The 13,132-nt window shown below is 42.8% G+C and overlaps 1 protein-coding gene across 1 annotated transcript in view; it reads right to left on the reverse strand.

Moving 5' to 3' along the window:
• Positions 1 to 2,702: 2,702 nt before the first annotated feature.
• Positions 2,703 to 13,132, reverse strand: part of LOC147718435 (G protein-coupled receptor 83-like) — a 127,520-nt gene continuing 117,090 nt past the window's right edge. The window contains exon 4 of the mRNA XM_086966720.1: positions 2,703 to 3,403. Coding sequence (XP_086822846.1) covers positions 2,770 to 3,403 — 634 coding nt within the window. The 3' untranslated portion in view covers positions 2,703 to 2,769. The remainder of the gene's footprint in view (positions 3,404 to 13,132) is intronic.

Raw genomic sequence — 13,132 nt, forward strand, 5'->3', positions numbered from 1 at the left:
ATCTGCACAACAACTGACTGAGTAAAATAACTGTCTATTGTTTCACACGACTCTAGAGATTGACTCTTATCTGAGGAGCAAAGTTGTCATGTTGCACTGTTGTTGGAAAACTGAATCCCTTCTTGTCTGTGCCAGGGAAGCTGATCACTTCCTATTCAGTCACTAAAGTTTCCAGTGACCTCTGAGCTAGTTGGTAACAAACCCAATTAAGTTTAGCATAGTCAGTGGAGGCCTGGAAGATCAGCACTTCTACGTCGATACTACTGTTTATGTTATTACAATGCACAGGGCCTATTGGGAAAATAGGAACTACACTACAATCCGTACACCCACCTGCACACTTGCAGGCCACCTGCTCTTCTGCAAGCCCAGGTCCCAGCAAACCCATGCCAACCCACCAACGAGTGCCACTTGGGCATTACAGGTCCCGTGTGCATAGAGCGATCCCCGGTTGGGATCAAGAAAACTTTTAATCCCATTTGCACTACCGTCCAGAACCTTATACCAGCAACTGCATATTTTTGCACTATGATTCCCTTGTGCATTGAGAGTAATAACTTGACAAGAATTAATCAGATCTATATTGTTTTGGTCTCATTTTGTTGATAATACATAAAGCTATTTTTCTGAACCTATGTAGTCTTTTTGTGATGTATTCATTGTGTTACTGTGTGTGTGTGTGTGTGTGTGTGTGTTGTACAAATACTTTACACATTGCCTCATTATATAAGCCTGTCTGCTCTGCTCTAAGCTTCCAAAGGGTGAGCACAGTTTATCTCAGTTGTGTATCTGGCTAACCCTGACTAGAATGGTGGGCTCTGCCTGGCTTAGGTGTCTCCTTAGCCAACCAAAAACCCAATTTCTAACACATTGTGTTTGCAAACTTTATTGTTCAGAAAGCTGCTGGGCCCTCATCAATGTAAACAAAAACTTTGGATGAACACAACAAAAAATTGTTTTGGTCGTAAAAAAGAACACATTGTCATAGTGCTCCCTGTCACTGATGGGAACTCATTTTGTGTTGATGTGCTCCTTGTGAAAGGGCAGCAAGCCATAACTGGAGTGGGTGGAAGAAAAATGTGAATTAAAGAACCACAGACTAATGTCTGGTTGACTACCCCTACAGGTAACTATGTTGTACACTTAGTTTAAGCATAATAAAAGGTATTGGATAACACAAACTTAAAAAAGCCAATGGGTCTAGCACTGGCTTGCAGCCTCTTACCTTTGAAAAGAAGATGAGAGAGAAGGAAAGAAAGAAAGATACTTATGAAAGTGAAAGTAAGAAGGAAAGAAAGAAAGAAAAAAAGAGAGAAAGAAAGAAAGAACAAATTTAAAAAAAGGAAAGAAGGAATGGTATACAATTAGTGTTCCACAGATAGAGCCCCCACTGTGACCTTATATTCAGAGTTCATATGAGCTGCTGCTATGTCGTGAAAAAGCAGCAGTCAGATAAACAAAGGCCAATTCAAAAGGAACTTACAACAGTTTTGACAGGAGACAGGGACTTATAAAGCTTGAATGTGCCCTCTGCTCTCATCTGTCAAATAACATCCTGCTATCACATCAGGCTCTACAAATAAAGGGAACTTAAAAAAAAAAGCAAGAACACTGGCACTGAAGGGAACTACCTTGTATGTGGATGTGCTCCTTGTGAAAGGAATAAATGCAGTCACTCAAAGAGAAGTTAGCCAGGGGATGAGGGAGGGTTACCCAGTGCCCCATCATGTTTGCGATACTGGTCGAAAGCAAACTGTGACTGACACAAGAACAGACCAATGGATTAAGAAAGGTGGCGGAAGTCCCTTTATGTGAGTATATTATACATACAACTTCAGTTGCTTGCTTTGCAGTCAAGCACGATCTGAGTTCGGGAAATATTTCTTAATCCCACGTACTCGTACATGAAACCATTTTGACAAGTATGAATGTGGCGGGGGCACTTATGTGTATGCATGTAAAACTCTGACCCTATCCAGAGCAGGTGTGAGACAGCCAAGAGTGTGTATGTGCCACAAGCGTGCAGGTTTGTGGATTTACACACACCGATACTCAGTTTCTGCCCCAAAGAAAACACGCACACATATCCCTTGAATACTATTTGTTTTAAGCTGATATTATTCACTACTGGGGCAATATTATGTGTGAGCAAATACATTTATCAGTTTAAATTCACGTCTGTAAATGCAAAACAAGAATATATACTTTAATTGGAGGTTTTTGCAATGTAAATGGGAATCCTTTACATTTTTACTTGTTATCCTAAAAATCTGGAATTACACCAACCCTATGGAAAAACGTCTGACACACCTGGCTCAATATTTTATTATAAAATCAAAAATGTAATTATTTATTTACCCAAATTTTGTTTTGATTCGAGTTTATTTGTTTACTTTGTTTTTGAACTGTACACACAATGAACATGTTCTGTGCTGGTGGAATATGTCATTTCAGGGGAAAAAAGTTCCTCTACTTTTGTTATTAAGATTCCTAGGAATCAAGGCAAACTTTGTATTTTGCTCACTTTATATTAAGCACTTAATTATCTAACAAACTTGGGCCTCTATCCTTCTCTGTGTCTGTTTAATAATGGAATCTACTATTTCCAGATAAACGATGAATTACTTGACCGAAGCAGTTCTACCTTGTTTGGAAAAACGAGAACAGTTTCCACTAACATAGAATGAAAAATACTTCTCCACAGTTCAATCATGTACAATGAGGCCCTATTGAAACACAGCACAAGTGCACGGTTGGGCAGGAGCCACCTTAGCCCATATTCACGATGGGCTCAACAATGGAAATGTCGGTCCTCCCTGAGTTGGCGTTAGAGGTTGACCGGTTGCTTTTTGAGGGATTTCCGCTCTTATAGTTACAGTTCTCAGCCCAGGCATGTCTGAACGGAGGGGAGATGGCATGCAGGGCGTGGCCTTGGGCAGCGCTCTTTCGCCGACACACGCACAGGAGAGACTTGAGTTCCGTCCGGAAGCTCTCATTCAGCCAGCAGTAGATGAAGGGATTGTAGCAGGTGCTGCTCATTGCGAACCAGTGAAAGGCAAAGTAGAGCGCGTTGTTGCTGCTGATGACCTTGCTGGACATGAGCACCAGGTAGCAGTTCAAGGGGAACCAACAGACGGCAAAGACGACCACCACCAACATGAGCATCTTGAGGGTCATCTTCTTCTTGCGACGGTGCGCGTAATACTGTTCCATGGTGATGTCCCCTATGGTATTGCGCAACCACAACTTCTTGGCCACTGTTGTGTATGTGATGGAAATGACCAGCAAGGGTAAGACGTACAGAAGTACAAAGGTTCCCAAGTCGAGGTATTTCCAGAACTGATCTGAGGGCTTGGGGAAGCTGTGCAGACAGACCATCCTCACCGTGGTGCTGGAGAAGAAAGAAAGAACATTTTAATTTGACGGATATCAAAAACAACTCAAAAGCAAGGTGAATGTAGTACTGGTTAACATGATGAATAAAAAACTGGTTAGATTTTAATTTGGATTCAAATAGTTTTTACTGAATTTGGTTCATAGTCCAAAACATGAGAACACCATGAATTAAAGATTTTTTTTAAATGAAATGTAATTACTACATGCACACACACCAGAAGATGTATTGCTTCTTCCTCAATTGTCACAGAAGTAACACAAGACAGTCCATTGTCTTTGCAGTCTCAAGGTATTTGACGTCTGTGTGGAGGTTAAGACAGATAAAGGTGTCCCTCTAATGCTGCTGTGTACTTAGGGGCTTATTTACAAGCTCCTTGTTCCCCCCCTTACTTCACTTTTTTTCTATGTTAAAAGTGACGCACTGGCAGCGAAAGGGGCTTGTAAATGAGCCCCTTAATGTTTTAACATATTTTATCCTGGTTTTATTGTAATATATTCAGTCGGATTTTCGTTCTTTTATATGCCTTGTATTTTTATTTTGCTTGTATATATTTTGTATTTATGTATTTCTCTTGCTCTTTTATGTAGGGGTGGGCGGAAGTCGCGTAAGGGACTATTGCGGAGAGGCACAGAGATTGAACCAATCTCCGTGCCTCCCCGCGATATTTCCGTTATGCGACGCCCACCCGCCCACCTTATTAAATGCTATGTAAAAGCATAAAATTAAACTTAAATAAAACGTACCTTACTGCAGCCGCATCCTTGCCCATTGCGGCTTCATCTGCAAACTGTGCATGCGTGGGAGCCTGCGCATGCCCAGTCCTCGCCAGGACGGCGCATGTGCATGCTCCCGCGCCCACACTGGAAACAATGATAATGAGGATGAGGATAAGGAAGAGAGAGCCAGTAAGAGTGCAGATGAGCAGACAGCTACAAAGGTGATGGACAAGGAGATAGTAACTACCTCATCGCAGCAGATGGTAATCAGCTCTACTTCTGAGAATAGAAGGGACATGAATCAAACGATTGTACAAAATATTCCTGAATCTATGTTGGCATCACCTGGCGAGGAGATTTTTTTTACTGGAAATGATGAGGTGGATGATGAGGAGGATGACGGAAGTGAATTTACCAGCTCTCCTCGAGAATCTATATCGGATACAGACTCAGAATTTGGCAGCTCAGCGGGCTCTGTAGCTGGTTCAGGCACAGAGACCAATATATTGAAATCAGATAGTGTCTCTGTTACCTCTGATAGCGATACAGAATCCATAGAGCAAGAGACAGCCCTGAAGGTTATGAAAACAAAATCAAAAAATTTTAGAAAGGAGATGAGGGAAACTGCGACGGACAACAACCCTATGTATAAGGTTAAGGCTAAAAATAACAACTCCAGGCGAAAGACTCAAGCTAGAGCTCCTCGCAGAAAGCATGCAAAAACAGTCGCTAAAAAACTTGTCTGGGACAATACAGTCGAAAGTGGAATACTTCAGTCTGGAGAGCCTGCTGGAGCAGAAGTAGAACTGCATGAGGCTAGCCCACGGGGGGCTGAAGGAGGCTCTGAAGGTGGTGCTGCGAATTTTGAAATACTATTTTCTACTCTAAAACAAATCCAGAGTGAGGCTTGTGCGGAGAGTCAGAGAGCCAGTAGGAGGGCCAGACATGCGAATAAAAAAATACAATCTTCTCTCCACAAGGTGAACAGATTGTATGAAGAAATGGTCAAGAGAGTATCTGAGATAGAGGTCAGAACAGGAAGACTGGAAGATGATTTTGTTAAAATGCAAGATGCTAACAAGGATTATGATAAGACAACAGCGGATATCTTTGGAAGTTGGAGGAATTCGAAAATAGACAAAGGCGGAACAATGTTAGATTAATTGGAATATAAGAGGGAAAAGAGGGTGGGGATATGCGTGGTTTTGTCATTGATTTGCTGAAAGGTGCATTCCCATAGTTGACCTCATGGGACTGGGAACATGAGGTACAAAGAGCGCACCGTTTTCCGATGTTTCGAAAAGAATCACAGGGCAAGCCCCGCGCAATACTGCTATATATTGGGAACTTCCTCTTACGTGAAGAGTTAATCAATAAGGCAAAACCACAGTCTAAACGCTCCTATAAGGAAATTTAATTTTTTGCCCGCCCTGATTTCTGCCACACCACCGTGGAAAGAAGGTGGCGGATGAGGCAACTTATTACCCCATTCCAAAATATAGGGTGTGAGGCTTATCTAATGTTTCCCGCACGTCTAAAAATTGGCATAGATGGCAAATACAGAGTCTTCCACTCCAAAATTATGGCGCACGAATATCTTACTTTTTTGAGAGAGAATAAAGGTCATCAAAAGTCTCATAATAAGTTCCCAGAGGCCCAAGAATCACAAGAATCACAAACTGGGGTTGTCAGAAATATACCTCGTAAAAAGTAAAGAGTAGAGGTCATAGTAATAACGCTATGGAATAGCAGTTTATCAATTTACCAGTTAGAGCTGGGAACTTTGTAGGGAATCTAAGAGCAGACTGTATATTCGTATGTGCATGTCACTTTTTCTTATTATATTCACTCTGAAGATTTTGGGTAAGCTTAATTCGCTTAAAATTGTTGATATGTTGTTATATTACTGTTTAATTAGGTAGTATGAGATAAGACTTGATAGATAGAGCTTAAAATGAATCTTGAAGATTTTGGGCAAGCTTAATTTGTTTAAAATTGTTGATATGTTGTTATATTGCTGTTTAATTAGGTAGTATGAGATAAGACTTGATAGATAGAGTTTAAAATGAATTTTTTTTTTTTTCTCTTTAGTAGGTGAGCACTTCAAATGACATATAAGAACTAGGAAAGTCAGGGGGGAGGGGGTGAGACATCCCGGTCGCACGTGTCGGTCAAATATAGGTCTTGTGGACCTATTTGCCCGTAGGGGAGGAGGGTTCCTGAGGAAGGGTTTTCTGGGGGGGGGAGGGAGAGCACAAGGGCAGGGCACAATGATAATGAAATACATGGGTATCACGAAGGACGCATTCTGAAACAGGCGCATGAGCAGTATGACTGTAAGGGAGAAGTGAGGAAGGAAGAGAGTATAAAAACTAAGAACTATGCTTTTTTCGAATCAGATGTAGCAGAGATTAAATCCATTAAAATAAGAAATACAAGTGAACAGGTAGTCAATGGTCCCGGAAAACTTAAATATGACACTTAGATTTCTAACATGGAATGTCTGTGGCCTAAATGATGTCCAAAAAAGGCAAAAGATCGGTATCCGATTACGCCAGATGAATGTAGATCTCATATTCCTGCAAGAGACACATATAATGAACACGCAAGAGTATTGCCTCAATCAGTTGGGCTTCCACCTAATAGCAAGTTCTAAACAAGGTGCAAAAAATAGAGGGGTCGCTATTTTGTCAAGGAGTAAAAATTTGACAATTGGGAGAAAATTAGAGGATAAATGGGGAAGGTGGGCGTTGGCGGAGATTATGATAGAAGGTGTATGGACAACGTTGGTCGCAGTTTATGGATCTACGCAGGATGACCCGGAGGTATTACAGTTTCTAGACTCTGAACTGGCCATTTGGCCCCCACAGGTCATCATAGGGGGAGGCTTGAACATTAACGGGGCGGAAGGACTGGGAATAGGACAGACTAGATGTTATAAAGGACGAAAGAAAAGAGTCCATAAGGCTCTTGTGGATCTTGTGATTAATAATAACCTGATTGATGTCTGGGGTACAATCAGATCAGCACAAAAAGGATATACATATTATTCTGCGCCACATCAAGTTTGTGTCAGATTGGATTATTTTATGATTTCTAATAACTTAATGTCACGGGTTAAGATAGATAGGCTCCCAAGAATCCTCAGTGACCATAACCCAGTACTGTTGACAATGAAGTTAGAAGGAGGAATAAGAACTAATCGGGTATGGACATTCGAAAGAAGGCTCCTTTTAGAGGACGACTACATATCACATATGTCAAAATGGATCACGGAGTTTTTTGAAAACAATAGAGGAAGTGCCTCGGTTGGAGTTATTTGGGATGCTTTTAAAGCGGGTGTCCGCGGTGAAACATGTAGCTATAGCAGTTATAAACGTAAATTAGAAGGGCTTCGGCAAAGCGAGTTAGAGAAAGCTGTGTTAGAGGCAGAAGAACAACTTAACAACTGTGTAATCAGAGGGGATCCAGTAGAGCAATCTATCTTAGATCTTATAAAAGTAAAAAGTGAAGCTGAAGATGAATTGGCGAAAAAAGCGGCAGTATATTATACAATCAGAAGGGAGAGGTGTTATGAATATAATGAAAAAGTTGGGCATGTACTCGCCATGCGCACTAGGCAGATAGCGGCAGAAGGAACAGTTAGAGAAATTAGGGATGAAAATGGAAACTTGCAAAAAGATCCGGAAGAAATCAGGGAAGTTTTCAGGAAATTCTACCAGAATTTATATGATCATCAACATCCGTGTGGGAGTGATGAGATCAGGGATTATCTTGAGAATATCCCAGTGGAGAGGGTTCTGGATGAAGATGCAGATAGATTGGAAAGTCAGTTAGATGCTGAAGAGATTAAAGAAGCTATGTGTAACCTCCCTTCAGGAAAAGCTGCTGGCCCGGACCAGATACCCTTAGAATTTTACAAAACTTTCTGGGAAATGCTTGCTCAAGAGCTAACCAAAACGATCCAAGCTGCTCAGTCGGGCAAGTCTATTCCAAAGTCTTGGGGGAGTGCAGATATTGTGTTAATCTTAAAAAAAGGAAAGCCGCCGACTGAACCTGGGTCATATCGCCCCATCACATTAATGAATAATGACACCAAAATATATTCAAAAGCTCTCGCAAGGAGATTTGCCGGGGTAATAAGCGCTTTAGTAAGTTATAGCCAGCATGGATTCATTCCTGGTAGAGGAACAACCCACCACACCAGGAAAGTTATAACGCTGTTCGATGCCGCTGAGGTCACAGGAGATCCGATGGCAGTAATGCTGCTAGATGCTGAGAAAGCATTTGATCGGGTCTCCTGGGACTATCTGTGGCACACCTTAGTAAGAGCTGGATTCAGGGGTGGTTTTATAAAAGCTTTACAGACCTTGTATAAAGAACCGATAGCGGCCCTCAGAGTTAATGGGGGCGTTACGGGTCAATTCATGATTAAAAGAGGAACACGGCAGGGGTGTCCATGTTCCACCTTACTTTTTGCCATGTATATGGATCCATTGATCCGTAAGCTAGATCTATGCCCAGAGATAACACCGTTACCAACACTAGTGGGACCATGTAAGATACTGGCTTATGCTGATGATGTGGCAGTGATAACACCAAACCCCACGGAGGCAACTGTATTTATAGAAGAAGAGGCTCGTAGATTTGGTCAGATTTCGGGATACGCCCTAAATGCCTCGAAGACACAGATTATTAAAAATTCAGCGACCATGTGTGAAGATAATCGAGTTGTTCAGGCAGGAACTTATTTAGGAATAAATATCTCAGCCGATTTAAATAATCTGGTGGAAAATAATATTGTTCCAATAATAAATAAAACAAAGAAAGACTTGGATCGGTATGAAAATCTACACCTATCGTTAGTAGGCCGAGTCAATATCATCAAAATGATGGTGTTGCCAAAATTTTTGTATATCTTTAGGGCAGTGCGACTTTTATTTGACAACAAATGGTTTAAAATTTGTGAGCAAATGATTAACCGGTTTATATGGGCCAGAGGAAAGACACGCAGGGCCTTGAGATATATGTCACTCCCACGGGAGCGCGGGGGTTGGTCTTTACCAGATCTAAAATTGTATTATTGGGCTGCTGCATTTCAAAATATGTTGGGATTGGTTGGGGGGGCAGAGATGGATGGATGGGACAATATTGGTTCACTTGCTATTTTTGGTTTGGTTTTGGGTAAAAATGTGGAAAATATTTTTTTACGATTCACTGAGGAAAGTTATTATAAAAGAACGCGGTTTAAGACCATTATGGCTGCTCATAACATATGGAAGGGAATATCGAAAAAGATAGGAATTGGAAGATATAATGCTTACACCAGATTTAAAAATAACCCCTCCCTGCCTCGTATGGTCTTTACAGGAGCTGTATTCCAAGATTGGGAGAGGCGGGGGATAAGAAAGATTGGAGATATCCAGGGACCTCATGGTATACTGCAATTTGTAGAATTACAGAATAGATATACTTTAGATACAAAGCATTTTTTTAAATATCTCCAAATAAGAAATTGTTTAACAAACAGAAAAGGAGGACCTCTGGGTTTCGAAAGAAATGTACTGATGGATCTTATAGAAGCAGGTTCTGATTGTACCATTAAAAGATTCTACTTTGAGATGACATCATTAAAGAATGATGATATGGAAAAATGGGTCAATAAGTGGTCTGAAGATCTGGATATAACCAGTGACATTTTTTCGGAATCGCTAGAGATGGGAATCAAACTGTTGTGCTCATCATCTCTACAGGCTCAACATTATAAGATATTATATCATCTGTACTACAAGCCAGCGAAAATTGCTCAATGGGGGGTCTATCGGGAACCACCTGTTTTAGGTGTGGTAGCGCAGAGGCGGATATAATGCATATTTTTTCACTTTGCCCACAACTAGATAGTATAAAACAGGACATTGGGAACTTTTTGCAGAATGTATTGTCAACTACAATAGAATTAAACCCAGCTGTAATGCTACTAGGAGTCAACCTGGAGGGCCACGTGAATAATGAAAACTTTGTATTTGTAGTAATGGCTATCTTAAGACTGCTAGTGGCTTCGGCTTGGCTCGACCCTAATCCTCCCACATATCATCAATGGTTGGGTAAGGTGTTATCAATCCAAAAATTAGAATCCGCCATATATACAAGGAAGGGGAAAAAAGGTAAGAAACTTGGTTTGCAAATATGGGAACCCCTTATTCGATGGAAGCAAGGCCCTGATCCTTGATTATTGTTTGTTGGGAGGGGGGGGAATCGAGATTGTGGTGTATAGCATTCCGTGTGTCTATCGTGTATATCGTTTATCTTGGTATAATCCTGTATGTTTTGGTATTGTACATGTATTTTTTTTATATTCCCATTGTATATATGAATGCGCGCTGTATTACCTTGAATTCAATTGTGCCCTGCTCATGTTTTAAAAAAAATACATAGAATTTATTAAGGCGGGCGGGAGGCGGGCAGGCGACAGACTTCCGCTCTGCCCCCGAATGTGCAGAGATTTGCCGCAAATTTCCGCCTTTTTCGCGCAGGGACAAATCTCCGCACATTCCTTGGGCGGAACGGAGATGTCCGCCCACCTCTACTTTTATGGCCTTTTAGGCTGAAATAAACATATTGACTGACTGACTAACAATTGTCACAGTAAAATCATCAAAGTTCTTTGCGCCTGATTCACAGAACTAACTTAAGACAAAATCCTAAACTTACTACTTATGGTATTCACAGAAGTTAGGATTTTGTCTTAAGTTTGTCTTAAGACAGACTTAAGACAGACTTAAGTTAGGATGTTGCCCTAAGTCTGTCTTAAGTCTGTCTTAAGACAAAATCCTAACTTCTGTGAATACCAAAAGTAGTAAGTTTAGGATTTTGTCTTAAGTTTGTTCTGTGAATCAGGTCCTTTGTTCCCTACTGTTCTGCCCACAGGTGTAATCTGAGGATGCCCAGATGCTGCAGGCCATGCTTCTCTCTGTAGTTGTGGGGTAGTGGCAGGAGAGGCTGCCTGGACAACAGTGAAGCCGAGCAGGTCTGGGGCACCAGCAGCATGGCTGTAGTGCATGAGAAGCGTGCCAAGCACATTAGCACCATGTTGAGAGTCAAGGATCTTGGACATTGGCCAAGAAATGTTTTTTGATCATCTGTCCACTGCCAGCGTCCATTGCAGATTTCAACCAAAATGGGTAATTATTTATAAAGAAGGGTCTTGCTACAAATGGGTAATTAGGGATTTGGATCTAAAAATAATGTCAGAAATTTATCAAGAGTCTCTTTAAATTCTCTGTACTCCCTTAATCCAGTCACCCGCATAAACATTTCAAATCTGTCAGTTCACCAAAACAGCTTCAGAATAAAATGTTCTTCTGAAAAGAGGGTGAAAAGCTACTGCAACAATTGGGTATTACTACATCAGTACTGGTAGCCTGGCATGCAGTGCTGCAGTATCTACTTCTGTTAATCTGCCATAGAACTTCCCTGCTGGGAAGACACTGGGATCCTGATTTCCACAGATGTTGTTGTGGGTGGTGTTACTTACTCTTTCTGTTGCACTGGATTACTCCTGACTTTCTCCTGGATTTACATTTGCCACCTGCTCTTAGTAGGTGGCAAATGGATGTGGTGACTTCCGTGTAAGGTGTGAGAGAGGGAAGATGGAAGGATTAGAGGAGGGATGAGGAAGGCAGATTCTGATAGGGGGAGCATCTACTCCAAATCAGAAAAAGTGCCTAGCTCGAAATGAGGAACTAGGAGGGATTGGTCATTCAAAGGTCTTTGTTAAGAATGAGATAATTGATGAAATGGATGGTGGTGTTGGAGAGCTGCCTCCAATTATCTTTAGTGGTGTATTTGGTTCCCTGAAGGTCTGCAATGGAAAAAGACTTCCCCTTCCCAAAAACAGTAGGAATGTTGCATCATTGTCCTTAAATATTTGACTATTGCATTGTAACATGACTCAAAGAGATACTGAGAGCCTCTTTTATCAATCAATCAATCAGTGACACTTATATAGCGCGCTAACTACCCGTAGGGTCTCAAGGCGCTGTGGGGGGGGGGGGGGGTGCCGCTACTGCTCGAACAGCCAGGTCTTCAGCTTCTTCCTGAAGGCGAGGTGGTCTTGGGTCAGGCGCAGGTCGGGAGGGAGGGAGTTCCAGGTCTTGGCGGCCAGGTAGGAGAAGGACCTTCCTCCTGTAGTCGCTCTTCGGATGCGGGGGACGGCGGCGAGGGCGTGGTTGGCTGATCGGAGGTGGCGATTGGGAGCGTAGAAGTTGATTCGGCTGTTGAGGTGGCTCGGACCCTGGTCGTGTAGGGCTTTGTGTGCGTGGGTGAGGAGGCGGAAGGTGATTCTTTTGTTGACGGGGAGCCAGTGGAGGTCTCTCAGATGTCCGGTGATGTGACTGGTTCGTGGGATGTCGAGGATGAGTCTGGCTGAGGCGTTCTGGATCCGCTGGAGTCTCTTCTGGAGCTTGGCGGTGGTACCGGCGTAGAGGGCGTTGCCGTAGTCCAGTCGGCTGGTGACGAGGGCCTGGGTGACGGTCTTCCTGGTCTCGGAGGGGATCCACCAGAAGATCTTTCGTAGCATGCGTAGGATGTTGAAGCACGCCGAGGAGACGTTGTTGACTTGCCTGGTCATGGAGAGGGAGGAGTCCAGGATGAAGCCCAGGTTGCGTGCATGGTCTGTCGGTTTGTGTGCGGTGCCCAGGGCGGGAGGCCACCAGGAGTCGTCCCAGGCGGAGGGTGAAGAGCCCAGGATGAGGACCTCCGTCTTGTCAGAGTTCAGTTTCAGGCGGCTGGTCGTCATCCACTCGGCTACCTCTTTCATCCCTTCGTGCAGGTTGGCTCTGGCGGAGGCGGGGTCGTTGGTCAGGGAGAGGATCAGCTGGGTGTCGTCGGCGTAGGAGATTATGCTGAGGTTGTGTTTGCGTACGATGGCCGCGAGGGGGCTCATGTAGACGTTGAAGAGGGTGGGGCTCAGAGATGACCCTTGAGGGACGCCGCAGATGACTTCGGAGGCCTCTGACTT

The sequence above is a fragment of the Lissotriton vulgaris genome, chromosome 4_1 (assembly GCF_964263255.1).
Source record: "Lissotriton vulgaris chromosome 4_1, aLisVul1.2, whole genome shotgun sequence".
NCBI classification, from domain to species: domain Eukaryota; kingdom Metazoa; phylum Chordata; class Amphibia; order Caudata; family Salamandridae; genus Lissotriton; species Lissotriton vulgaris.